Here is a 27,005-nt window from a genome sequence, read left to right as displayed (position 1 = left end):
AGATCTGAAAAGGTCGCTGGGCAACTTGTGTACTAAAGCTTTGGCTAGAACATCTTGCATTTATGGTGTACTACAATGTTATCTGCAGTTGTCTAGTGATGTTAGTACTTACTGCATAAGTGGAAGATCTAAGTACTGGGCTCTATTCAGCTTACAGAAAGTTGAATTGATGCTTCCCACACCTTGAGAGAATGTTGTAATTCATGGGATATGCCAGCTGAGGATGTACTCTTTCAAATTTTGAAAATGAATTACTGTTTACTGAGAAATGCAACTACCTGAAAAATATACAGATGGATCTAGCATTAAACCTCTTAATATAGAACAAAACTACCTTAGGCTGGGAATAAGGACCAGCACCTTTACTTCAGTCCAATCCACTAAGTGTATTATTAGATCCTAGTCTGTGAAGATGTATGCATGACTGAGCCACACAAATATCTGCTGGAAACAAAGCAGAGAACTTAAGTTATATATATGGGTTGTCCTTCTTTTTACAGGTGAGTTATAAAATGGGTGTCCTGAAGTCCTGTATTGAAAAAACATCATGACATAGTATTTATGCCACCCTCGTTTTCTGAGTGCACTAGTACACTGGTAGCACACAGTGATACCGTTTACCCACAGTTACTACCAATAGCTGACTTGAGTCTAATGCTCGTATCTTAAGCATAAATATTTCAGTCTTAACATAAAATATATTAATGTTTTGCAAGCAATGTCTAATAGAGACAGGGAGTAATTGCAGGCTCTTTAACTCTGTAAGGCAATGACATAATAATCTAAATATAATAAAGGTCTCAAAGTGAGCTACCTTAAAGCTAATACTGTGAAAAAAATTCTCTGGAGCGTATTTGCCAGAAGGTGGTTGTTACTACAAGTAGTACTGGATTTTAAATTTAGATTTTTTTTTTTCTTTTCAATTTTCCTATAGCATATTCCATTCAGGGACAGAATGTTCAAATGATTAGTCCCTCAAGTGAGTCTCATCAGCAAGTTGTAGCAGTAGGGCAACCCTTAGCTCTTCAGCCACAGGGAACAGTAATGGTAAGTACAACCTGTAAGTGATCTTATCCTGCTTAACTGCTTCTTTCTGCATCTCAGTGTGTCTCAAAAATAGGCTACAGATAAACAGCATTCTTACAAATAATGGTCATCTGAACTATTATCGTAAGGTTTTAATTTGGGACAGCCCAGGACACCAAAGTTCTCTAACTGCAAAGAAGTCTTACTCTTTTTTTTTTTTTTCCCTGACTTTTAGCTGAGAAGTTCCCATCCATTCCATTTAGAAAACCCTAGATCTTAGCTCTGTTATGAGCCTGTGTGGGAAGGTCTACTTACATATTTTTTTTTTTAAGATAGACTGATTTTGTGGAGAAGACGCAATTAAGCTGCAGCACTTGAACTTGTGTCTTTGATAATAATGTGAAACTGAGAGAAGAGGGCAGCGATCAAATCATGGAATCAGAATGGTTTGGGCTGGAATGGACCTTAAAGATCATCTTGTTCCAACCCCTGTGCCGTGGGCAGGGACACCTTGCACTAGACCAGGTTGCTCAGAGCCCCATCCAACCTGGCTTTGAACACTTCCAGGGATGGGGAATCCACAACTTCCCTGGGCAGCCTGTTCCAGTGTCTCACCACCCTCACAGTAAAGAATTTTTTCCGAATATCTGATCTAAACCTACTTTCTTTCAATTTGAACCCATTCCCCCTTTTTCCGATCACCACATGCTCTTTTAAATAGTCTTGCCCCATCTCTCCTGTAAGTTCCCTTCAGGTACTGGAAGGCTGCAATTAAGTCACCCCAAAGCCTTCTCTTTTCCAGGCTGAGCAATCTCAATTTTCTCACCCTTTCCACATAGGAGAGGTGCTCCATCCCTCTGATCATCTTGGTTGCCTCCTCTGGATTCGCTCCAACAGGTCAATGTCCTTCCAGTGCTGGGGACCCCGGAGCTGGATGCAATATTCAAATACTCATATTCAACAGGATAAGACTGAGAGGAGAGATACTGAACTAAGTCTCTAAAAAAGATACATTGTTCCAGTGCAAACAAAATGTTGTCTTTAAGCTACTTAGTAAAAATTGGAAGATTGCTAGAAACTGTCATTGTGGAATGATAAAAAATTGTGTGGTGGATTGGTTGGTTGTTTTTGGTTTTTTTTCTAGTTGACGTCAAAAAATATCCAGTGTATGAGGACATTACTCAACTTAGCTCACTTCCATGGAGCCGTTCTTGGTACATCTTGGCAGCTTGTCCTGGCTACTCTTCAGGTATAGCAGGAAATATTTATGCCTTGCTTTTATGCCTTGAGGTTTTGCCATAATTTGGTTTTGAGTTAGTCTGTGAGCAAGAGAAGCTTTGATTCCTCTCATGCTGTACTTTGAATTGCCTTGAGTAAGTACTGTAGCATTTTCTTGAATTCTGTTTGGCTGGAAGGTTGCTAACTAGTTCGAGTATAATGTTAGTTTCCTCTCTGCCTGAAAAGGGTTTTCTGCTGAAAATGATCCTTTTGTATTTCAGCATCTTGTGTGGATTCTGGGACTGAAGCCTAGTGTTGGAGGTGCATTAAAACCTGGAAGAGCTGTGGAAGGGCCCAGTACAGTAAGCACCACTGTTCGTTTTTCAGTTAATGATTACACAGTATTTTCTATTGCAATCTACAAGACATATTTCTGTATCTTTTTTAAGGTTCTGACTACAGCAGTTATGACTGATCTGCCATCTATATCCAGCATGATTTCAAAGCTTTTTGAAAACTCACAGTAAGAAACCTTATCTTATAATTAAAATAATGTGTGTATATCAAACAGTGTTTTGATACCAGTTATTTTTCAGGTACCTTGATGATGTGTCTTTACATCACTTAATAAATGCCCTTTGTTCCTTGTCTCTGGAAGCCATGGATATGGCCTATGGAAACAATAAGGTATAAGAAGAGTTCTTTACTTTCTTTTTAGATGGTTTTGTGAAACACTCAGAAGACTTGTGCGTTTATCCTCAAATCTAACTGTTTCTAATACTAAGAACAGTAATACCTTTGATGTTCTGCAGTAAAAATTAAATTATGAACCAGAGAATGTCTCATTTGTGATAGTTATATGGTTTCTAAATTCTGTGAAGATTCTCATTGTGTTCTTTGTGCTTTTTGTTAACTAAGGAATGTCGTGTGTTTCCATTAATGAGATTGTGGGTGGATGAAACTTATAAAAGCCCTTATAATTTCAGAGGTTAGGGATTCTGAGTAGCACAGTATGTTCTGTGAGATGCTCATTTTCATTTAAATTTTCTCTTACAATGCACTTCAGAGAAAGCCAACAATTTAGATATTAAAAAAACCTGATAATTCATATTTACTTGGGAAGACCATAGTATTCATGTCAGCCTCTGTAAACAACCTTTACCCAGAAAGGTTAAAGATCCTGTGATTGAATAAGGTTGAATATATATGATCCTAATCATAATCTAATTCCAGAGAAGAGTTTCTGAAAGTTTTTCATTCATCTGTTACACTAGAAATAACGAAGACAGAAAGCATGCTTCATAATATTTGGCAATTACAGCAACAGAGAATGAATTAAAATAAACAAAATTTGTGTTTAAAGTCAGCTGAAAATTAGAATAAGGAATCATCAGAAATGGGAAGAGACAATAATTCCAGCACAATAGTAATTTTGACTATATATTGATGTTCAAAAAATAAAATTAAAATAAGTTTATAACAAATATTTGCATATGTATTTGATTATCATATTCCTGCAGGGCATTTTTGAAGCCAATGGAAAATAAAGAATTAGAGGATTATTAAATGAAGTGTTCTAGATTGTTCATATATAATTCTAACTTTAAAAGTTGTAATGGGGAAAAAGGCTATTTTACTAGCAAAGTATGTTATAAAACTGATTGGACAGAGGACTATGTAAACCCGAGAGTTTTTAAAGGAATATCAGTGCTCTGGTTGTTGTCAAACTTGGGGAGAACGATGTGAAAAATTATGGAAGTTCCTCAGGGTGTGCTGCTGCTGCCCCCTTGTGGCTTCTCCTGCAGCGCTGCGGGTTCTGCGGGAGCTTCCCAGCGTTCACAGCTTGAGAAACGCTGTGCTTGGAGACGAGCTGCACCTAATTCAGAAATTATCATGTAGCAAAACGCTCTGACATTATCTCGGTTACTTCAAAGTCATGTGTTCAAATTGCATTTTATTAAGGAACCATCGCTTTTTGCTGTTGCTAAATTACTGGAAACAGGACTAGTTAACATGCGCAGGATTGAGATTCTTTGGAGACCTCTGACCGGTCATCTTCTGGAGGTAACTAATGGCTTTTAACAGTTGTACTAGAATTTAGTTTTTATTAATGAAAAAAATCTAAATTGTAATTACATGTTTTGGTTTAGGCACCTTGTTTTTGCAACACAATTTGAATTTAAAAGTTAATGTACGTATTTAAATTCCACTATTTTAATATCTTTTACTAACTTTGTCTTTATGGTGCCATCAGTCTTTTTGTGTTTTTAACACAGAAATATTTAAAAGGGTCAATTTATTATACTTCATATATGTGTTGTAATTAAGGTAACACAAACAGGTTTTACTGTTTCACACAGTACAAATATCTAGGAAGATTTTGAGATGGACTGAAGCCATGAGATTTACTAACAAAGGGTTGGGGTTTTTTTTAAACATTTAAGCTAACATTTGATTGCTTTCTTTAGAAGAATACTGTACAAATATAAAATATAATCCTGTTTCAATTTCTTAAGTATTTTAACTTCAATGTGAAAAATATGCTCCATCAAGGAAAAAAAATCTTGTATTTTGAATTGAAAACTAAAAACAGGTGATGGAATATAATTGTAGTTTCAATTCTCCACACAGATATGCAGAAGAGTAAAATACAAGAACAGGGTTCGATTTAGAGCGGGTAAAGGAGAAAGCTTTTCTTCCTCATATTCCAGAGTGTATCAAACCCTTCCTTAGCACCAGTGCATTATTTCAAACAGTATTAAGGATTGGTCATCTCCATTTATGGAAGCCACATATTGTTTTATCTAGAAGAAAAAATTTGGATACTTTGGGGTTTAAAGACTTAAAGCACAGGCATGTCCTTCTCTTGTCTATTTTTCCTCTTCAAAACAATAAACTTTACCATCCACATCTTGAGATTGTGTTTTCATCTCAAAAGTAGTCTGTTGCAGTGTTACCCGTGCATAGTGGGTAATTTGCCACTGTTTTGTAGGAAATAAAGTCTTTAATTTTATTTCAAAGTATTGCCTTATTTCCTTTTAAACCTAAGTTGTTGAGGTACAATAAGGAAGGAGAAAACATTGGCTGCAAATTTAATTAAACACGACCTGAGGGAATAATTTGTTCCCTCTCTCTGGAGCTGATTATCTGGACAGATTCAGAGCATCATGAAGTAGTTCAAATTCTCTCTCTCTTTTTTTTTTTTTTAATATATAAGATTACAAAAATATAAGTAAATCAGGAGAGTAGCTGTTTCTTGTCTGCATTTTTTAATGTGAAGCTAGCTCTTCTATGTTGTCCTCCTTTTCACTTTGGCTAGTGGTTGATAAAAGAATGGTCCACGAACAAAAGTTATCAGCCTTCTTTATGATTCTGCCTTGGACTTTGGGTTCTCACACCATCTGAGCTAGGGCTCGAAGGATGATGAGAATAATTATGTAGAGGTCAAAGAAACTGTAGACTTTGCATATTTGTTTGAGTGTAATGTATTAGGTATGGGAGGTACAGTTCATACTAGCTATCTGTGCAATGGATATGCAAAATGTTTTTAATTTTCCTGTTCTAAAAAAAGCAATTGGCAGAATTTATTAGGTTTAGATAATTAGGAGACAAAGAGAAATGAAGACGTGTTTGAAACTCAAGTTTGAAAACGTTCACTGTTGTTTTGTCAAGTTTTTTTAAATAATGAAGTGTTAGGCTTATTTTGCCTTCAATATGTAGTTACTTTTTGTGTTTGAGAGTATAGAAGACACTTTCTGTGTTGGCTGCTGCCATGTTCCTCACTTAATTGCGTTAAGCAGCGTGTGATACTTACAGTTTTATAGTAGCTTAAGGCTAAGTTAAACCTGAGAGTTTCAGGCGTTCACTGAAGTGTTGTTCGGTGCTTTTAAACCAATCATTATCTGAATTAGCAGTTAGTATATTCATTTTGGAAAATTTATTGACTTGAATTATGTATGTAACTTTCATTGTGTTTCCTTCTGTGTCTTTTACTGCTCCCTGTTGCTTCCTTATGCAGAAGGTATGTCTGCCCAAAAGATCAATTTCTTTTTTTTTTTATTATTAAACCTAATTTATCATCTAGAGATTTATTTTATTCTGGTTTAAAATTATTATAATATTGTATGTGCATTATAATATAATTAAAATAGCAATTTTTAATATATGTATCTCTATATAAATCTTGGTTAAATAAAAGTGACTTTAAACAAAACATTGCTGTGTTTTCAGGTCTGTCAGCATCCTAACTCCAGAATGAGAGAATGGGGAGCAGAAGCTTTAACTTCTCTCATTAAAGCAGGGTTGACATTCAGACATGATCCTCCATTGTCTCAAAATCAGGTAAAGTAAGTTTAAGAGCAGCTGCTTTCCTCCTTCATTCGTAAAGGAACTTTACTATTGAGTTTATAAAGTCTATAACTGTAACATTCAAATGTAACTCTTGAGAATCACCTCATGCATTCTAATAAGCTATCCTCCTTTTTTTTCAAATACCTAACAAAGAGTGTTGATGTTTGCATATTATGTCCATTTTTTAGAACAAATTATGGGTCATCCTCATGAGTGCAAAACAATTTCAGAGTGTTTAGAATTGTGTATGTGATGTCATGGCAGGTAAAAATACGTTGCCTAACCTTCAGCTATTCAATCCATGATGAATAAAGCATTCTGATATATTTATTGAGGTTCAGTGGGTAGCTTTTCCAAGATCTCTTGAATTGAAGCTGAGTGTAGCCCTGCCGGGTGAGCATAAAGTTGCATGACACTTTTTGTGCAGCTATAACAGCATGATGTAGCTGCTTCCTGAGGAACCTGGAGAGCAGGGGCCAGGGAAGTATATTTTCTGCTAAGATTCTTTATAAACAGTATTTTAGGAAGTCCTTTCTGACTCTGAATTTGAGCATTTAATCAGTGAGCTACTGAATTAATTTAATAAATCTTTAATTTGTACTTTATATTTTCACTAACTATACATAAAAATAATTAAGGATCAGTTAAATGTTAGCATCCTTAATATGCTTTATTGTTTGCTTTTAGAGACTGCAGTTGCTTTTATTGAATCCACTAAAGGAGCTGTCAAACATTAGTCATCCTGATATCAGGATCAAGCAGTTGGAGTGTGTGCTACAGATTTTACAGAGTCAGGGTGACAGCTTAGGACCTGGTTGGCCATTGGTGCTTGGAGTCATGGGGGCAATCCAAAGTGATCAGGGGTAAGTGGTGGAAATAAAATTTAAAATCATATAAGATAAGAAAAGTAGAAAGAATTCTGCTTATATTTTCTTCTTTAATAGCCTCTTCAATAATAACCATAGTTTCATTGTAGTTCTTAGCTTGTGAAAAATTTTACTCGGCAAAAATACAGTTTTTAATTTTTCCTGAAGCACACTTTTATTTTACTGAATTAATCCCTCCGAAGACCAGAATATTATTCCACTCTAACCTCTCCTGTGGTCAGCATTTAGTATACACGGAGGAGTACTCAGTGTGCCATTTCATTTGATCTTAAGCATCTGCTAGACACATCTCTGCTGCTTGCAGATAATTCTGTATCAATCAGCTGTTGCTCACAGTTTATCTGTTGTTTCTATTTCTTCTTAAATCTTCCAGTAGTCTACAGTGTGTGTCATCTTCTGATCACTCTCTCTCTTTCTTGAAGACTTTCTCCCTAAATGGTTGCTGGTAGCAGAAGGATGGAAGATTATTTACTTGCTGTGGGTGAATCCCTTGACCTACTAACACAGTTGACTCTGTTGCCACCAGAGGTGTAATGTTACTGGACTGGTCCTCTGCCCGCAAGGGAAAGTGAGAGATGTAGTTGAAAGGAGTTTTTTTTTAAATGAGCACTGAATTGAACATCTGACTTTGGAACTGCAAGCAGCAAGAATTATACCCACACACTGAAACCATATTATTCATTCTTTGGTGCTAGTCAAGACTAGCAGCAGGATAGGTCATACTCTGGTATCAGAAGAATCTCCTTGGCATATCTCTCCTTTCGTCCCACTTTGGATTCGGTCTTCTGGCCACATAAAAAACTCCTAAAGCCAGTTCAAATGCTTGAAGGATTTTGCTCTTGTACCAGTGTTGTGGCATTCTTGGTTGTGAGCATCCTTTGGTACTTGCTGTTTCCACACTTGGTGCAATGTGTTCCTGCATGCCTTTTGATTTTCACTGTTGTTGGTGAGGGATGAGAACCAACACAGATTCCTTCTCAAGACAGTCTTCAGATCCGGTTACATCTCAAATCCATACCTCAGTGGCAGATGTCTCGAGTTGTTACTAGCATCTTGTGTTATGTCTTAGTCTCCACCTACAAAGCATGTAGAATAATCTACTTTTCTTCAACTAATAGCACTGTTTGCCCACATCATATTAACTGTAGTAGGAAAAAATGAAGCAAGCCTCCTTTTCCTTGAGAAACAACTGAATTTCTTACCTAAGTTACAGCTGTGAGCACAAGATGCAGATAAAATTATCATACTTTAAATATAAACTTACTGACCACAAGACTTTCTTCACGAGCATCTTCCCTCTACTTAGTGAACATCCTGGATTCCAGGACAGAAATCCATTTACCTCCCTGGAGAATTTCTTTCTAGGCTGTTACAAATACAGAAAATGCTCTTTTGAGAGCCATTGATGCTTCATTCACTTCCGGATTGTACAGTACCAGCCTGCCAAACAAAAGGAAGTCTGTCTTTGAAGAATTTTTCAGTGGGATGCCCCTGTTTATTTTAAGCACAGATAAAGCCCTGTACAATATGAAGAGTTCTCACTGAGCTTGAGTTTCTTGCATTTATATTTACCTTTTTTGTGGTCACCTATAACATCAAGCACAGTTTTACGATTTGAAGAGCTGTATTGCTATTGCCACTTGCATGAAGGATGTCGAAACCTTTCTCCAAACACATAGTAGTGTGGGACATTATTTGGGAAATGACCTGTTTTAAATTTGTTAATGTAGCCTTGCATTTGAAGTTTAGAAAGAGAGATTACTTTCCCATTAATTCAGTGCTTCAAAATGAGTAGTGTAACTATACTGTCATTTCCTGTCTCCTTCCCTGTTCTTTTAGAGTCCTTGAAGGTGACGTACCTCTGGAACTTGGAGGGTGGAGGGGGAACCGCAGCAATTTTGGGTTGTGTTTCACTTTATAGACTCCTGTAATGAATATGGGGGAAAGTATTGCTGTGAGCATTTCCTCCATCAGTATAGTAATGATAAATACTTTGATCTTAGGTGGTAGGGTGGATGTTTCTGTGCAGTATGCATCATATTAGTGAATTATTAGTTATACCATTACTGTCCACGTGAAGTTTCTTGTGCATTCTTCTGGATTCCATATCATGTCGGTTTTTACGATACAGTGGAAATAACCCACACATGATTTTTATTTTTAATTAATCAGAAAAAATATTTAATTTATGTTTTTGAAACAGGTAATTGACATATCTGTAATCTGGATTTTAGCTACCGCATTTGAACTAACAAGTCTTAGAACTCTAGAACAGAGAAGTAGACTCTACTATATAAAGTTAACTAAAGACCACCGGAAAGTCTGAACTTCAACTCTACTAGATAGTTAACATGGGCTAAAATGCTTAGTCAGAATTCCAAGCTTCAACTTAATGTTATATCTCAAAAAAACCCATTTAAAATATTGCAAACTCATCTCAAAAACATTAAATTGATTTTTTTCATTTTGTTTTTAATAATATTATCTCCTGGGGTATTGTATTCAAAACATTTCTGTGCTCTTGAAGAAATTTGAAATGAGTGCGTGTGTGTGTATTTTGTTTTTGTTTTGTTTTTTTTTAAGTGAGTCCTTAATACGGACTGCATTCCAGTGTCTTCAGTTGGTTGTGACCGACTTCCTTCCAACAATGCCATGTACTTGTCTACAGATAGTTGTTGAAGTTGCTGGAAGCTTTGGACTTCACAATCAAGAGCTAAATATTAGCTTAACTTCAATTGGTTTGTTGGTGAGTTTTACATTACCCTACAGTGATGCTGCTTCTGGCTTTCATTTTTTTCTTTTCTTATTTTCATGAAAACTAATCTGTAGTCAATGATACAAATGAAGGCCACAACCTTTTTTGGGGGGTTCTTACCATGCTCTTCATCAGTATGCATTTTTCGTCTTTTAATATGTTTTCCCCTTTTTGGTGCTTCATGTATAACTGGGGCCTAAAAGCTGAGGATAAGAAAAATACTTTTTGCACTTTGCAATATTTATGTGCTGATCTTATTTCATCGGTGTAGAGAAATGATTATCGTGATGTACTTTACAAAATACTTTGTGAAAATGAGAAGCAATTTATTTAATTATCATTAAGAGCAGTACAATATTTTTATTGTACAACACCGTATGTCTTATTTATTTTGTAGTGGAATATTTCAGATTATTTTTTCCAAAGAGGTGAAATAATTGAAAAGGAGCTAAACAGAGAAGAAGCAATGTTGCAGAAACAGGCTGAAGAAAAGGGAGTGATGCTGAATAGACCTTTTCATCCTGCATCACCATTCGACTGTCTTTGGTTATGCCTGTATGCCAAACTTGGAGAACTGTGTGTGGATCCCCGACCTGCAGTTAGAAAGAGCGCTGGACAGACATTGTTTTCTACTATTGGTGCTCATGGAACTTTATTGCAACATTCAACATGGCACACAGTAATATGGAAGGTATGATGTGTAAGCTTCCACTGAAGGTTTTGTAAATAGCATTCACATTTCAATAATAATTGAGCATTCACCAGTTAATGACCATTATCAGTTATATAACTTATTTAGACTTTTTAAAGATAATATGGTGTCAGAAATCTGATTTCTTAGGTTTTGGGAATGTTTTTTACACTTTCTCTTCTCTGGCCTTTAAAGCCTCTCTTGAAATGTAATTTTCATGTCTTGATCATTTATTTCTTATTTGTAAGTTGGATTAAAAGACTGTTTCCTTCCTACAAGAATGAATGACATTTCTTTGTGTGAAAATGGAGAGGTTTGAGGGTCGTGTGATTGGGCTGACCTGATGTTAGATGGAGCCTTGCTTTGCTATCTGTTTTGACTCTCTTCTTTTGAGAGGATCTGTCAAATGCCCTGTTCTATGTCACAGTCATGTTTGTTGTTCTTTGTGGAAAAATTAGGCTATATTTCAGCCTGCTTGTTGTACCTGTGAAGAATCTTACATCCACTGGTTTTAGCCTTCTGTTAGTGCTAACACTGTTCGCAGTGGGATTGATTGTGCTATTTCTAAGCCTTCTCAAGTGGCCATCATTTGACTGATTCATAATCTTGGCTGCTGTGGAGACTATTTAGAACAAGGGAATTTTCAGAGTGACACAGTGACAGAATGGATAATGGAAAAATTACTATTTTTTGTTAGTTTACTATGAATACAACTATGTTATTTGAAAAGTTGCGTTTTTCCTCTTTTTTTTCGACTATCACAGGTTTTATTTCACCTGTTGGATAGAGTTCGAGAATCTTCTACCACAGCTGACAAAGAGAAGATTGAATCAGGAGGAGGCAACATTCTCATCCATCATTCAAGGGATACAGCTGAGAAACAGTGGGCCGAGACATGGGTATTAACACTGGCTGGAGTTGCAAGAATATTTAACACCAGGAGATACTTACTGCAGCCTTTAGGTAAAATTTATAGTTACTGAAAGATACAGTAATAAACTTCCTGCTTTTGTATATTTTTTCTATTAAAGTACTGGGCAAGAATCTTAATCTTATCTTAAAAGTGTGTTTTGTTGTGTCTCGCCTCAAATGTTAGGACGATTAGGGAGTTACTAGTTCATGCTCCTTAGAGCCAAAAATTTTAACTACAGATTTTGTCTCCTGTATCACAGTAATTGAGATTAAATCTCAGTAGTCACAATTCTGGGTGCCAGATAGGTTTAAATTATAGTAGCCTGATAACAATAATTTTTCTCTTCTTTTGGTTGTCAGAACATACTTTTCCTTTTGTCTTTCTAAGGTTATGCAACACTTGCCTGGAACTCTTCTGTGGCATCAGTGTGTCAAGTTTAATTGTACTCTTAGAATGTAAAGAGAACTCACCTGTAAAGTCAGTGGAGTATTGAACATTTACATTTTTCATGTATGCAGTAATATTTTACAATAGCTTAGTAATTTCTACAAGGAGAAAGAGAAAAAGAAATAGAGAATGTATAGCTTGCAAAGCAAATTCCTCATTACATTAATATACCTTCACCATCCTATAGTATACAATTAATATATATTAACTAGAAATATGTTGTAATTTATTTCATTTTGGTTGTTGTGATATCAACATATTAATAGCTATCAAGAGTATTGGTCATTTGCAGAAATGTGGTAGATTTAAAACTATATTAAACTTGAGTTAAAACTGAATAAAAAAATTAAAACTCTTTTAATTATTCAAACCCTGTAATTAGTATAATAGAAAATTGAAGGTTAAGGCTAAATTTAATGAAAAACTCAAATGCCCCAAATGAAATCTTTCCACAGTACAATTATAAGAGCATTTTAAAATCAATTCTTTATAAATACATTGCATGGCTATAGATTTGACCCTTAATTCTTTGTGTGTGCTTAACCCTTTTTAAAATCAACAGGCATCTGGTATGCATAAGAACAAATCTGTTTCACTATACTGAATAATGAAAATATATTTTACTAGTATGGGATGTGGTATGTGATTTTTCACTAGCAAATTTAACATGAACATAGATATATTGTTTCATTCTTCATATTTGTGTGTTTCTCTGTCACATTCATTTTTCTGGTTATGGTTGAACTGATATATTTTATAAAAGCCATTCGAGCTGACACCTAATCTCTTGAAATTTCTGTTTGTGAGAGTAACAAGTAAAGGTTGTATGAACAACCTTTTAGAAAGGCTGGGTGGGTGGGAATGGGAATAGGAAGCAAGTTCCAAGTTGATTTTTTCCTCTCTCTTTCTTTTTTAAATAGGAGACTTTTCTCAAGCCTGGGATGTTCTTCTTGATCACATCCAATCAGCAGCACTCAGCAAAAATAATGAGGTTTCCTTGGCTGCTCTGAAAAGCTTCCAGGAGATCTTACAAATTGTTTCTCCCATTCGAGACTCTGAGAAGCCTGAGACACCACCTGCCATCAATGTTTCTGTACCTCTGGTGGTAGGGACAACAACTGCCACTAGTCTTGGTAGATCATTCATGAGAACTGACTCCATTGGAGAAAGAATAGGAAGATATAATGGATCTGAACTGCCTGTAATAACAGATGAGATTGAAGATTTGAATCTTTGGTGGGCAGCCTGGAACAGCTGGTATAGGATTGGTTCCGAAAGTACAAGGCCTCCAATTACTTGTGATAAATTGACTTTCATTCCCAGCCAGCCTTTTCTTACAGCTTTAATTCAAATATTCCCAGCTCTTTACCAACACATCAAAACTGGTTTCAGCATGGATGATCTCCAAAAGCTGGGTGTCATTTTGCATGGTGCCGTTTCAGTTCCAATCAGTTCAGATGCTTCCCCTTTCATCCTTCCATCTTACACTGAAGCAGTTTTGACAAGTTTACAAGAAGCAGTGCTTACAGCTTTAGATGTTTTACAAAAGGTAATAATGCGACTTCTGATGTGTGGTGAAAGGTAAACTACACTGTGTCTCACTTCTCAGAACTATAGTGAGGGACTTAACATGATTTTTTAAATTATTTATAATTGCACAGTGTATTGTATTAGAACAATCAGATCTCCATTCCTGATGCAACCCAGGTGCTCTGCATTGAAAGGAGTGGTGTAATCTTTATGAAATGTACTTTTGGTTGATTGCAGAAATACTTTAAGTACTGTGCTGTGTTCGTAGCCATTTACTTGGCTATCTAATATTGAAGTACTGTTGATGTTGAAGATCTCTACATGGAAATAGGGGAACAGTCCCACAAGGCAGAATCATTATCTTTGCAGCCACTCCTTTAGTTTATGGGTTTGACAAATACTCATGAATGTATTTTGAAACAGAGGTATAAAAATAGCATCATAGGTAGGCTTGGGTTGGAGAAGGAACCTTAAAGATCATCTAGTTCCAACCTCCCCTGCCATGGGCAGGAACAGCAGTGGTCTGGAGTAAATTGTTTTTCATGAATTTCAATTCATTTTGCTTGGATAGAAGTTGGTATTAAATCTCAGCTTTGTATGTGGTTATATAAGTAACATGAAGTTTAACACCGACCATGTCTGCTACATTTTCATCCTTTTCCAGTCAGGCTCGACCTTTTGTATCCTCCCCTTTCCAGCAGCTCAGTCCTGCCCAAATACTGTTTTCCCCACTTAGTCACTCAATTTATTAATCTCAGATTTTTCTGTTTCTTTGTTAGTCTCCTTATCCAGATCTTAGTTTCCAAAGGTTGCAGGCATTAGTGCCTTTTAAAGAGGGGGTTACCAGAGTTTTTAACATGATGAAAAACTGCACATTTTTATACTCTTGTTCTTGTCGAGATAAACTGTTTTAGCTGAAGGTTTCTTAAACAGTAACAAAAGTACCAACTCCCTGTGAGAGGGAGACATCTCCCCTTCCCCACTCCCAGCCTGAATGATTAGCAGTTACAAGCCTTTGCAAATACAGACTTCCATAAGACAGTACCTCAACTTATACAGTACCTTCCATCCCATCTATAGTTGTGTTATTAACACAACAGCACTGAAGTTCCTAAAAAAAATTCTGTGAAGTTGTGTGATTGCTCCTCTTGGCTATATAACACAGTACAATTCACATGACAAGGCAGCCAGCCAGTGCTGATGTGGAGCAAAGGCGATCTGTCAGATGGTTTTTGCTGCAGGCTACAGTATCTTTTTCTCTCTTGAAACTAATTGATACTCTCAGGAGTACACACAGAAGCTAGTGGATGATTAAAGAAGAGTATGTAAATATTTGCAATCTTCTTTGAAACAAAAGGTTTCTCACCTGTTTGCATGTAGGATCAGGTTTTTTGGTGATACAGGAAGACTTGGGTCAGTTCTGATTTTCTAAGAACTTGTGGAACAACTTTGCAGTTTGAATAGTGTAAAAAACCCTGATATTTCTCAGATGAGCCCTTGACTGGTTTAAGAAAGATATTTTATAATGCGATTCCACTAACAAAAGACATTGCAACTCAAGAACATGGGACTGGGAGGGAGCTTTGGATCTCCTTTCAGGCTTCCATATGTTGAGCCCATTTTACACTCTTTATTTTGTTCTTCATTGTCTCTTTATTTCTCAGTAGAACTTGTCATCTAGTCTTTTATTGCTGTAGTATAAGGTTGGAGGGGTTTTTTTTGTAAGTCTCTTTCATCACTGTAGCTCAGCTAAAGTTTTATCTCAAGCCCATATTTGCTCATTAATCTCAGTTCTTCCCTACATTCACTCTAGGTCAACTCTACAGCGAGCCAGCTGGCTCATCAGATAGAACACAGGTGCATACATGAGGATCAAATACATTTGAATTCTGCCTCTGCAGGCAGTGTGGATGCAAACCTCTTTAGCTGTGAGTGTGGTAAACTCAAGGCTGTATTTGCATATACCAACAGCAGTGATAGAGACCTAGCTACAGAGAGCAGTTAAAAAAAAAAGAGTACTCCATGCCAGTAGTTGCACTGGGAGTTGTTAGATAAATCTGAACTATTAAAAAAATGGAAGGTTAGTACCAGAATGCTTTAAAGCATAAATTTCTGAAATTGAAGTATTGTGTCAGTTTTTGCAACAAAAAGATCTGCAGAGTATTTTATTTTGTTTGTGTTTTGTTGTAGTGTTACCACTACTTTTTGATTTATGTGGGTCTCTTTCCTTAAGATGTAAATAAGTGCACTTAATGCAGTAACTAACAACCTGTTTTATAAGCAACTCTTAAAGGTACTTTCAACATCCTTTGTCACACACTTTGTTAGGCTGTTTTTCAGATTTTAAGATGATTAGATAAAAGTTACGTAGTGTCAGTCAGAAATATAAACCTCTTTGAAAAGCAATTCTAGTTAGTCCACTGAATCATTTCGGTTGGAAAAGACCTACAAGGTCATCGAGTCCAACCATTGATTCAGCACTGCCAAGTCTGCCACTAAACCATGTCCCCAAGTCCCACATCTATGTGCCTTTTAAATGCTTCCAGGGATGGTGGTGACTTAACCACTTCTCTAGGCAGCCTTTTCCAATGCCTGACAACCCTTTCTGAAAAAATTTTTCCTAATATCCAATCTAAATTTCCTCTGGCACAACTTGTGGCCATTTCATCTTGTCCTATCACGTATTACCTGGGAGAAGAGACCAATTCCCCACCTCCCTACAGCCTCCTTTCAGGTAGTTATAGAGAGCAGTAAGGTCTCCCCTGAGCCTCTTCTTCTCCAGGATACACAACCCCAGCTTCCTCAGCTGCTCTTCACAGGGCTTGTGCTCCGGCCCCTTCACCAGCTTTGTTTCCCTTCTCTGGACATGCTCCAGCACCTCAATGTCTTTCTTTTAGTTAGAGGCCCATAACTGGACACAGGACTCAAGATGTGGCCTCACTAGTGCTGAGTACAGAGGGATAATCACTTCTGTGGTTCTGCTGACCATACTTTCTGATACAAACCAGGATGCCACTGGCCTTGGCCACCTGGGCACACTGCTAGCTCATGTTTGGCAGCTGTTGGCCAGCATCTCCAGGTCCTTTTCCATTGGGCAGCTTCCCAGCCACTCTTCCCCCAGCCTGTAGTGCTGCATGTGGTTGTTGTGACCAAAGTGCAGGAGCCGGCACTTGGCCTTGTTGAACCTCGTACAATTGGCCTTGGCCCATTGATCCAGCCTGTCCAGATCCTTCTGCAGAACCTTCCTACCCTCCAGCAGATCAACACTCCCACCAAACTTGGTGTTGTCTGCAAACTTGCTGACGGTGCATTCAATCCCTTTGTCCAGGCTGTCAGTAAAGATATTAAACAGAACTGGTCCCAGTAATGCTCCCTGGGATATGTTAAAGTAGTCTTCTGCGGGTAATGTAAATTGCATCTGTGCAAGTAAGTTACATCTATTCAGAAATTACCCAGGAGTTTGTGGATGCTCTTTTTTCCTTTTCTATTCCATTTGTTTGTATATAGAATCATTTTTATACCTTTTCAAATAGGTATGTAATCTCACATTAACATGTTAAAATTTAGTGCAGTGACTTTAGTGCAGCAGATCAGATGAAGCTGTTTTACAGGGTGTTGAATAATTTTATATCAGCAATTAACCCTTTAGTCTTCTGCAGTGCAGGTGAGTACCTAGCTTCCAAGCATCCTTTTCAGAGTTCAGTACAGTTTTGACCTTGAGTACTAGCAAAGGAATATGCTTTTTTAGGAGTTCTGCATTATATTCATAATGTTGATTAAGCTTTTTGAGCATTAGACATGCATTTTAAATTGTAGGAAGGTGAGGAAAAGAAAAAGGCCATTGATGATTCATGGAGTGCTCTGCTGCAAGTTGTCCATTGCCTGAAGGTGCAGCTAGGTCTTCAGGTGATGTAGTGATGAATGCCTGTAGCCCCTGTTGGCTTGCTCCCTCTCTCATGGCTGGGGACTCAGGATATTTGCTTGCCCATTGACTCACACAGCTCCTGATGTGGCTCCAGCATGGGGTCTGCACTCAAACAGTTTTGGAGCTGTTACCACCTTGAGTGAGTTCAGCCATAACTTGTCATGGATGATCTGTTGTTAATGAAAAGGGCGTTTAATTCTTCCCCCCAGAAAAATGACAGTACAAGCACAAAGTCTTTTTGTAGAGCAATAAATTGACTGTTTCTTGAAGCTTTGAGAGGAGAGACTTTGGGAAGTAAAGCAAGGTATTTAAAATGGCAGAATATAAATGGAGTAACTTCACAGAATCATTGTATCTTGCTTTGAAAATAAATGTCCTAAAATTTCCTTGGGATTTATATTGTAACTGGAAATCATTAGCTTCTGACAACATGATATTTCATTGACATCATCTAAGTACACCCTTCCTGAAATGTTTTCCATTTTAAAGCAATATTATGAGTTTCAGCTGTACCAAAATCATAACATTCTCATTTTTTTATATTCCTTTCTGTAAGATGCTATTTTAACTACTTTTTGAAGCTTGTATAATTTACTTCTGAGATTTAAATGTTCCTTGAAGTAGGACTTAAAGAAGATGTGGCTGAGATCTATATACAAGACTTATATAAGCCTTATATTTTACTGACATGTCAAAGTAGAGTCAGTAAAGAAAATATATCTCTTTTATTGGATGAGATAGCTGTATTTACTGAACTATATATGCTCAGGTATCTTGCCACTTAATTTACTTTAATAAAATAAAAAAACTTACTTTCCTTAAGCTGTTAGAACTATCTACTGTCTTTCATACAGCATGACTCTCTCATAGTCTTATATGGGGATTTTTCATTGGGAGTTCCTTGCACTGATGCAGATGTTGACTGGAAAAGCTCAAGATATATATTAAGCTTTTGTATTTTCTTTTGGTATAGGCTATATGTGTGGGCTCAGAAAGTATGCAGATAATGTATCCTGCAATCTTTGACCAACTGCTGGCCTTTGTAGAATTTTCATGTAAGCCTCCACAGTATGGACAGCTGGAAACAAAGCACATTGCGAATGCAAAGTATAATCAGGTAATTAATTAGAAATTTGTTTCACTTGGCTGGTGAATCCAATTGAGCTTCAGATACAGGTTATTCCGCAAGATGCATTTATTCAATCTGTAAAAACTTCACTGTGCATGTTGTGTAGTTAGTTTTTTTACATGCTTTTGTTATCTTCATTTACTCCCTTTACACTCTTCTTTGCTTTTATACTTTGTATTCCTTCATGTAGGAAAGGTCTTGCCTGGACACCAGACATAGTGAATGTGTCTGAATTTGTACAGTGAATTAATCTAAAATAATTTGTCCTACACATGATACTAAATTTAATACAAAGACATGATAATTTTGAATGGAGAAAATTCCCTCAAGCTGCAGATTTTTTGAATTGCACGTGCTGTAAAGAAATGGGACATGTTCAGTAATTCTTTTTATCTGTGTACGCTGCTGTTCACTAAGCATGAGCATCTGATTCAGTGTAATGGGAGAGGTAACTATTACATATGTATTAATTCTTCTTATTCTGTTTGTCCTGCAACACAATGGAATCACACTAGATACAACTATTTGCACCGGTGAGTTAAATTTCCTTAAAGATTGTCCTAATGTAGTTGTCTTGCCTAGACTGCAACATTTCTCCTACTTAAATGTACTTTACTTCAATGTAGAGTACATTTTCATAGCCAGACTACGTTGTATTTGCAGTTTTGTGGCTTGGACCATATTCTTAGCAAACCTTGCATGCATTAAACTGAGAGTTCAATGCAAAACATACACCTTCTGTTCCTTAATTAATATGTTTTCACATATAGTTTAGTAATTTACTAATTTCTTTTCCTAGGCGGAATGGGTAGCATTGAATTATGTACCATTTGCTGAGAGATCTTTGGAAGTTGTGGTGGACTTATACCAAAAGACAGCTTGCCATAAAGCTGTGGTAACGGAGAAAGTTCTTCAGAACATTATTAAGGTAAAAGTTTGCCCTGCATATGCTCTGATTTTAATGAGCTTATATTGAAAATCATGAGTTTTATTTTCAGCTAGTGTTTATAAACACTTTCTAGGAAACCTAAAGCTGTCGTAAACAAATGGATATTTTATGAAGATGAGCAGCAGGTAATAATTTCTTTTGAAGCTGCAAGGCTATTGATTAGGCTATATGTATTGTTCTTAGCTGGATAATGTCAGCATCAGTATTTCACTGTTAAGATGAAAATTAACTAATGTGTTAGGCCTCAAAATTTTAATCTTTGAAAGTATTATGCACCTGAGTCTGGTAAGTAGGCTTCTTAGTAAATATGGCATCGAAGGCCAAAGACAAGTTTCTGTAGACTGGCATATATGTTTCAGGAGCCTGTGCTGTAGCTATTACTATTGATTTGCTTCTAATGACTTTGTGTGTTGATGTAACTATGGAATGTTACGGATGAGCAAATATACCTTTAAGGTGAAATTCTCCAACTTTTCACTTTTTTGACCTTGTTTCCACTTCAGCAAAAAAAAATGGTAAATAATAGAAGTAACAGTAAATTTGTAATAACTTGGCTGACATCAGGTTTTTCCTATATAGAAATTTAGAAATGTGAATGTATTTAAAGTAGGCGATATTATGAATTAAATATTTGTATTTCAAAGCTAATGCAGTTGTTTTCTACTTCTGTTTTAATAGGATTAGTGAAACTGATATAAACACCACTTTTCTTTAACATTCACAGCTGATAATAATGTGATTCATTGCAGTAGATGAAATATGTTTCATGTCTCTAAGTCCATGTTGATTTTGGAATTAGATTTGACATATACGACGAATAGCAGCAGAAAAAAATATTCTAAAATAGGGCTGGCAATAGAGAATTAATTATAATTGACTCCTTGTGAGAGTCAGAGTGAGTCTTTCCTCCCTTTGCTTTCCTCAAATCAAAGACTGCACTAACAGCATGGGGGGCATACATGTAGTACCCAAACCTAGTCACTATGTATTTGAAGTATAAATTTAATTAGTTTTCCAAGATAACTTACTATCAGGTTCTAAGTCAGTTTGACTAACAATGCTAAAAGGGATACATATAGTGTAAATAGTTCATGTGCTTAATGTTTTTAAATTTATTAATGACTTTGATTTATAGATATTGAACTTTCTATATAAAAGACTTAAAATTTGCCAGGTTTTTGTCTGCTCTCCATTTGAGTTGTATTGCACCCTTTGTCTTAGAATTTCCCTAGCTGTTCTTACTTGTAAATTTCATGTGCTTTAACAGCAATGAACCGGTTTCTTGCAGTGGTAATGTGTACAGTTCACCTTCATTAGGAAAAGTTTAAATTTAATTAAACTTTTTTTCTTTAACTTGCACTTGGGGTAGCTTTCTAGGAATGGGACCAAATTCTCCAAAATACACTCATGGTTACAAACTGCCTGCAGTCTCTTAGATGTTAGGGAAGCCCATTTGTCATGCTTGGCAGAAATGGTGGATGACAATACAGAAGAAGAAAATTAGTGTGTAATTTCATAGTATAATTGAAAATGGATCAATTCTGACTTCTAACCTTGTACTTGGCTACACACCTGTGCTTTAACCAGCTGGTATATAGTAAATCATCTTTAGAATTACATTTTTAAAAGGCCATCTCATATTCGAGCAGAAAAGGTAGGGATGTGTACTATCATCTCTGAGTGTGTCCACCAAGATCTTCTGCAGAAACTTGCCGTACTCTTAGATTTGCCTGAGCAATTGTAATTTTTGTTTCAACTTTCATTTTGCAGACACTAAGAATACCTCTCAGTCTGAAATACTCCTGTCCTTCTGAAAGCACATGGAAGCTAGCTGTTTCCTCTCTTCTCAAAGTTCTCTCCATTGGACTACCTGTTGCAAGGCAGCATGCATCTTCTGGAAAATTTGACAGTATGTGGCCAGAGCTAGCAAATACTTTTGAAGACTTTTTATTCACAAAAAGGTAAACACAATTTCCTTTTTTTTTTAAGGGAAATAATTATAAGTAATTTGTTCACTAAATATGTCAGTAGCACTATTTTATATCTGAAAATTATTTTAATGAATGATGGAGAAAAAACAACTGACGTCTACTTCAAAAAAATGACAGTTTTAGAAAGTAGTAGAAAAACTTAAATCAGAAGGGGAAATGTAAAAGCAAGAAAGAGCTCGACTGAACTCTCAATACAAGGCATAGTCATTCTGAACAGGCCAAGGAGTTCTGTATGGACTCCCAAGGACATTTACTATATATTTGATAAAGAGTTACTCATATGTACTCAATTTGTTCCTTTCTTCACTTTGACCAGAATTGCAACAGTAATTTTTTTAAATTAAGGTGAACACTGTTAACTGTATGTATTTCTCCTTAGTTCCATCTTGAAATATTCCACCAACTATGAATTTTTGAAAATTATTTCTTACACTATTGTTCACTTAGAAGCCCATAGTTATCTTGCATTTGTTTCTACTCAAGATAAATTGACTGTGCCTTAATAATTAACCACACTTTATTTATGATACTTTATGAAAAATGTAGCTAAATAGTCATTTATAACTAGAAAGACAGACATATGTATAAGTACATTCATAGTCTCTCAAGAATGGAACACTGTAGATGTGGGCATGTACAGTGGACGGGTTGAAAAAGTCTGGAAGTGAAAAATAATAACAATCAGAGACAGACAACTTAATCATAGAATCATAGAATGGTTTGGGTTAGATGGTACCTTAAAGATCATCTGGTTCCAACCCCTTTGCCATGGGCATGTGCACCTTCCACTAGACCAGGTTGCTCAGAGCCCCATCCAACCTGGCCTTGGATCTATTAATTTGTTCAACCAAAAGAATATATCATTAGGAAGACATTGTAAATCTTTAGAATATAGTAAGAGCTTGCTCCAGAGAAGAATTTTTTTTGTCCCTTGACAATGGGTATAAATACATTTCAGTACAGCAAAGATTATCTGGATTAGACAGACACTAAGGAAACCTTTTACTATGAGGAAGGTTAGATATTGTAGAACATTACATAGGAATGGGATGGAACTTCCATCTTCTGTGAATATCTGTGAGCAAGCATCTTTTAGGAGTAGTTTAAGTATATGTAAGAGTGTTTTGGACTAAAGGACAAGGTGGAATAAGAAAAATTTAATTCCCTGGTTTTCTCTGTATATGCTGATAACAGTAACAAATTAATCTTTCTTTTTAACAGAAAACAGTAAGGGTTTTTTGTGCCTTACACTAATATGCTTTCTATGTGTATGCATTTAGTTTTTAAAACACACAAAAATCAGCAACCAAACAGAGCTGTATTTACTAATGATGGATAAATAGCAGCTTGCACAAAACAAACAAAAAATAATACCAATGAAAATTAATTTTAGAGACACATCAGTTAATGAAAATGTTTGTAATAAAGAATGGCTTTGGCATTTCACCAATAGGATTACATGGCAATCAACTGAAAAACCTTTCCATTGTTTTTGCATTTACTTGAAAGAAAATTTTATTAAATAGGAGGACCTTAAAATAGAAAAGATCATCATGACTGCTTAAAAGACACTTCAATGTCCAAGTTTTTATTTTTATGCTTCCCTGTTTCTTTAATTTATAATAATCTTCTCAGTATCTTGTTTGGGTTTGTTTTCAGCTGCAGTTAGTAGTCCTGCTTGCATTCTGAAACAGTTAGCACCCTATAATCAATATCATTGTTTGGTTTGCAAAATGAAAATGAAGGTTTTTCAAGTTATTGCAGAGGAATCTATGTTCACTTAGAAGTTGCTTTGGGAATACATACTATTTACTATAAATTAATTCTTCCTAAATATCTGTAAAACAGATGAAACATTTCCTTTTTGCACATTCTTAGCTGACTGAGACTGGCACTGCTGCAGTTTCTTGTTATTAATTATTCATAAATCCAGAGAAGTAAAATTAGATCTTCAGTGTAATTCAGGGTAATCCACTATCCTCTGCATGACCTTTTTTTGCCAAATATGTTGTCCATTTTTCTTAATTTACAGTGAGTGATTTATACTTCCCTTGAAAATTATTTCAACCACAGAAATTTCATCTTACTCTCTTGCTTGCTAGAAATGATCACTGCTCATATTTATTCTAATAGCTTTTGCCAGCTGTCATTCATGGGCAAATGTTCTCTGGAGATGCAAAAGAAAAATAGCACTTGTGTGAATATTTGGTGCCCTATCATGTCTGTCTTCAGTTAAGTCTGATTTTGCCTCTTTAGAGACCAGTGTATTCTATAATTATACATACAAAATGTGATTTAGGGATCAACTTTTTCATCACGATTGACGATGTTCTCAGAAAAGTTGTAGGAAACTTTTTTCTGCTCTCACTTAGAAGCTTTAAGGTTCAAAATAATTTAAAACACTAAAAACAGGCTGGCAGTTTATAGAACCACATGGCTACATCCAGATAAGTTGGCCTGTTATTATAATTAATGGCCGTTATAATTATTCTTTCCAGGCTTATTGTGAATAGACAAATTTTGCTTTTGTAGTTGTACGTTGCATGGCTACAGAATGTCTGGTTTGGGGTTGTAATTTTTTTATCTCTCTAGTGTCCATCTTTTTCTAAATAGAAGTTTGTCTTCCCAACTGTACGGTTCTGCTACTTACAGTTAGAGCTCTATCCCTTGGTAGCTTTAGAATAGATAGCCTTTCTGTTCCCTCTATCAGCCTCAGTCTTGTGGTCCTAAAAAAAGTTAAAGCTAAAAAGGGAGTACATATTCGTCATGCGAGTAATCAGGACAATTAGTTATAGCAGTTATTTATCCATTTCTTCATCCTCTTCCTCCTCCTCCTCCCCACAATGCTACTGAAGCATGCCTCTCTCACTGTGATGCAAGGAGGGCTCTAGAGATAGATGTCAAAGTTCCTCATGTTGAAGTAATCTCTTCTGATTTCCTTTGGTTTCTGCACTCTCTGCAAGGTGCTATGAAACTAGCCTTGTCAAGTAGGGCAAACCTGTCCCTTTTGTATTGAAATTTTCTAAATTGTGTCTTCTAGTGGATTGCGGTGGCAGTTTAGTCAGTCCCTTAAATTTGTAGTTGTTCTATTTGTAAGGAAATTGAATTCAGAATTTTCAGATTTAGTGTTCTTTCAATTTTTCTTTTTATTATAATTTTAATAGAAAATATATGTTAATTGGAGTGGTGCCTTATTTCAGAGTTATTTGGAAGAATCTATTCACTGTTTTGAAAGTAACAGATAAAATTTATTGCTGAGTTGAGGTGCACGTCAACCTTCAGATTTTAGGAGAGGGCAATGAGAATCTACTTTCTTTTCCAACTATCCAAGTTTATCCTCTATTTAAGGCCAGCTAGCTGGTATAGAACTGCTTTTTGGTGTGTTTTCTGTTTAATTTATATTAACAATGAGTTGTGTTTTAAAAAACAGAGATCACTCTCTGCTCTTAGTGACTTGTAAACTTGACTTGATTTTAATGACTCTGCTGAACAAGTGGTTTACTGCAGCTGTGAGTCATGTCATCTCTGGTGGCTTTCCGACTTGCAAATATGCCATGCAGGACAGAGCAGTTATTAAATCAGGTGCAGAAGTGTACAAATCTGGCTAAGGCCAGCATGGATTGAAAAGGTTCTGAAGCACAAAGAATTTGGAAAATGCAATTCAGCTGACACCCCAAGAGGCTATCAGTGAGACAGAGTAATTGCATTACTGCATTGTCTGGATTTTTAGCATTCTCCAACATGTCACCCCTTGTGACAGGAATACAGTTAGATATAATCAGTTTGACCTGAATATGGTTAGAACTGAAAATTGTCTTTCTTATGCTGGCATTATGTAATTTTTCCGAAGCTCTTTGCTTCAAGGAAACTGAAATGTTATGTCACAAAAACCCCTTATTTTTCTTCGTTCACTCTTGATACATTTTCATACTCCACACTTTCCACTATTAAATGTTCTAGATGTTTCATGTTACTGTCTGTCCAGGCTTCATGCAAAGCTAGATAAATGGCTTCCTTTTTACCTACTCTTCAAACCCTTATTCTTCAAAGCTGACTTGGGACTTCTGGGATAGTTCTAAATATGAAACACCTGCATCTCAGTGAAACTCACTAATGCCTTAATGCAGTCAGTCCTCCTAGCAACACTGCATGACAGATTTGGTTAGGTTTTTTACCTTTAGCTGTGTTCATTAAAATATGCTGTTGCATATTGTCTCATTTTTCTGTGCATATTTTCCAAGTTTCTACCTGGCTAAGATGAAACTATTTCACTGATGTTCTAAATATTTAATCAATATTTTATATGTTTTTCTAGTCTAACTTGTAACTCTTTTAGTCACCGTGGCCCTAGAAATCACATGTGTAGATAGCCTAATATTGCTTCTGACAGTGAAACTGAGTTGGCATTGGTTAGACAAGAGGTCACTGTGGTTTGAATTAAAGCACTGTGATTATCTGTGTTTCAAATAGTGAACCTCCTCTGCATGGCCCCACCTGTATCTTATGGACAGGAACAGACTTTCAAGCCAGGTATGGAGCTGAATGAGAGAGGATACTCACTGATGTTTAAAAGGTACAAAAGCACAGCAGAATTGGTCTCTGCAGCTTTGTACATCAAGAAATTTCACATATAGCCAAAAGAGCCCAGGTAAATGAAAAAGGAAAATGTTACTGTCTTAGAGAATTAACAGCTTCCAAGAAATAAGTTTCAGGTTTTTTCAGTTTTTGTTTTTGTTTGTTTTTTTTTAAAGCAAGCTACAGCTGAGGAAACTCAACAATCTTGATTTTTATTATAAATCAAAATGACATTTAAAATTAATACATTTCATGTAACTTAATTTACACAAAATCATCTTCTAGTAAGAAGCTGGTCTGTTTATTATTTCATACCATTTTCCCAGAGGCTTTCATGGAAGCATGTCAAGCCATTATATAAAATAAAATTCAATGAATGTGTGTATATATATAATTTACTAGAGTAGAAGTCTGTGCTCACATGAGGGAATTAAATCAATACATTCCCAAAAGATGCTTCTGAACAGAGTGCTGCTGTGCACAGCAGGACTCCAAGTGCCTGTTGGCTCTGAAGCCCTGCCTAGACAGTGGGCAGTGGCTGGGAGCTCTGTACCTATGGAAGTTGCTGCATCACATGGCTTCTTATCTTTCCTGCCTCTTGACCTTCCCAGTGCAGTTT

At 36.1% G+C, this 27,005-nt stretch overlaps 1 protein-coding gene across 5 annotated transcripts in view; it reads left to right on the top strand.

Annotated features, from left to right (window-relative positions):
* MON2 (MON2 homolog, regulator of endosome-to-Golgi trafficking) overlaps positions 1–27,005 on the top strand; it is an 80,610-nt gene that overhangs the window by 31,782 nt on the left and 21,823 nt on the right. For 4 of the 5 annotated variants that reach the window (XR_010430794.1, XR_010430793.1, XM_064655799.1 and 1 more), the window contains exons 15-30: positions 935–1,047; positions 2,171–2,275; positions 2,526–2,606; positions 2,694–2,767; positions 2,841–2,931; positions 4,207–4,308; positions 6,475–6,585; positions 7,282–7,457; positions 10,065–10,227; positions 10,634–10,927; positions 11,692–11,890; positions 13,208–13,836; positions 18,716–18,859; positions 19,387–19,404; positions 19,671–19,799; positions 21,591–21,781. Coding sequence is in view for 3 of the 5 variants with exons in the window: in XM_064655799.1 (XP_064511869.1) it covers positions 935–1,047; positions 2,171–2,275; positions 2,526–2,606; positions 2,694–2,767; positions 2,841–2,931; positions 4,207–4,308; positions 6,475–6,585; positions 7,282–7,457; positions 10,065–10,227; positions 10,634–10,927; positions 11,692–11,890; positions 13,208–13,836; positions 18,716–18,859; positions 19,387–19,404; positions 19,671–19,799; positions 21,591–21,781 (2,620 nt within the window). In the remaining 2 variants the exon portion in view is untranslated. The remainder of the gene's footprint in view (positions 1–934; positions 1,048–2,170; positions 2,276–2,525; positions 2,607–2,693; positions 2,768–2,840; positions 2,932–4,206; positions 4,309–6,474; positions 6,586–7,281; positions 7,458–10,064; positions 10,228–10,633; positions 10,928–11,691; positions 11,891–13,207; positions 13,837–18,715; positions 18,860–19,386; positions 19,405–19,670; positions 19,800–21,590; positions 21,782–27,005) is intronic. The other variant, XM_064655800.1, reaches the window with a different exon arrangement.

The sequence above is a fragment of the Pseudopipra pipra genome, chromosome 5 (assembly GCF_036250125.1).
Source record: "Pseudopipra pipra isolate bDixPip1 chromosome 5, bDixPip1.hap1, whole genome shotgun sequence".
NCBI classification, from domain to species: domain Eukaryota; kingdom Metazoa; phylum Chordata; class Aves; order Passeriformes; family Pipridae; genus Pseudopipra; species Pseudopipra pipra.
This window is presented reverse-complemented; position numbering and strand designations above follow the sequence as displayed.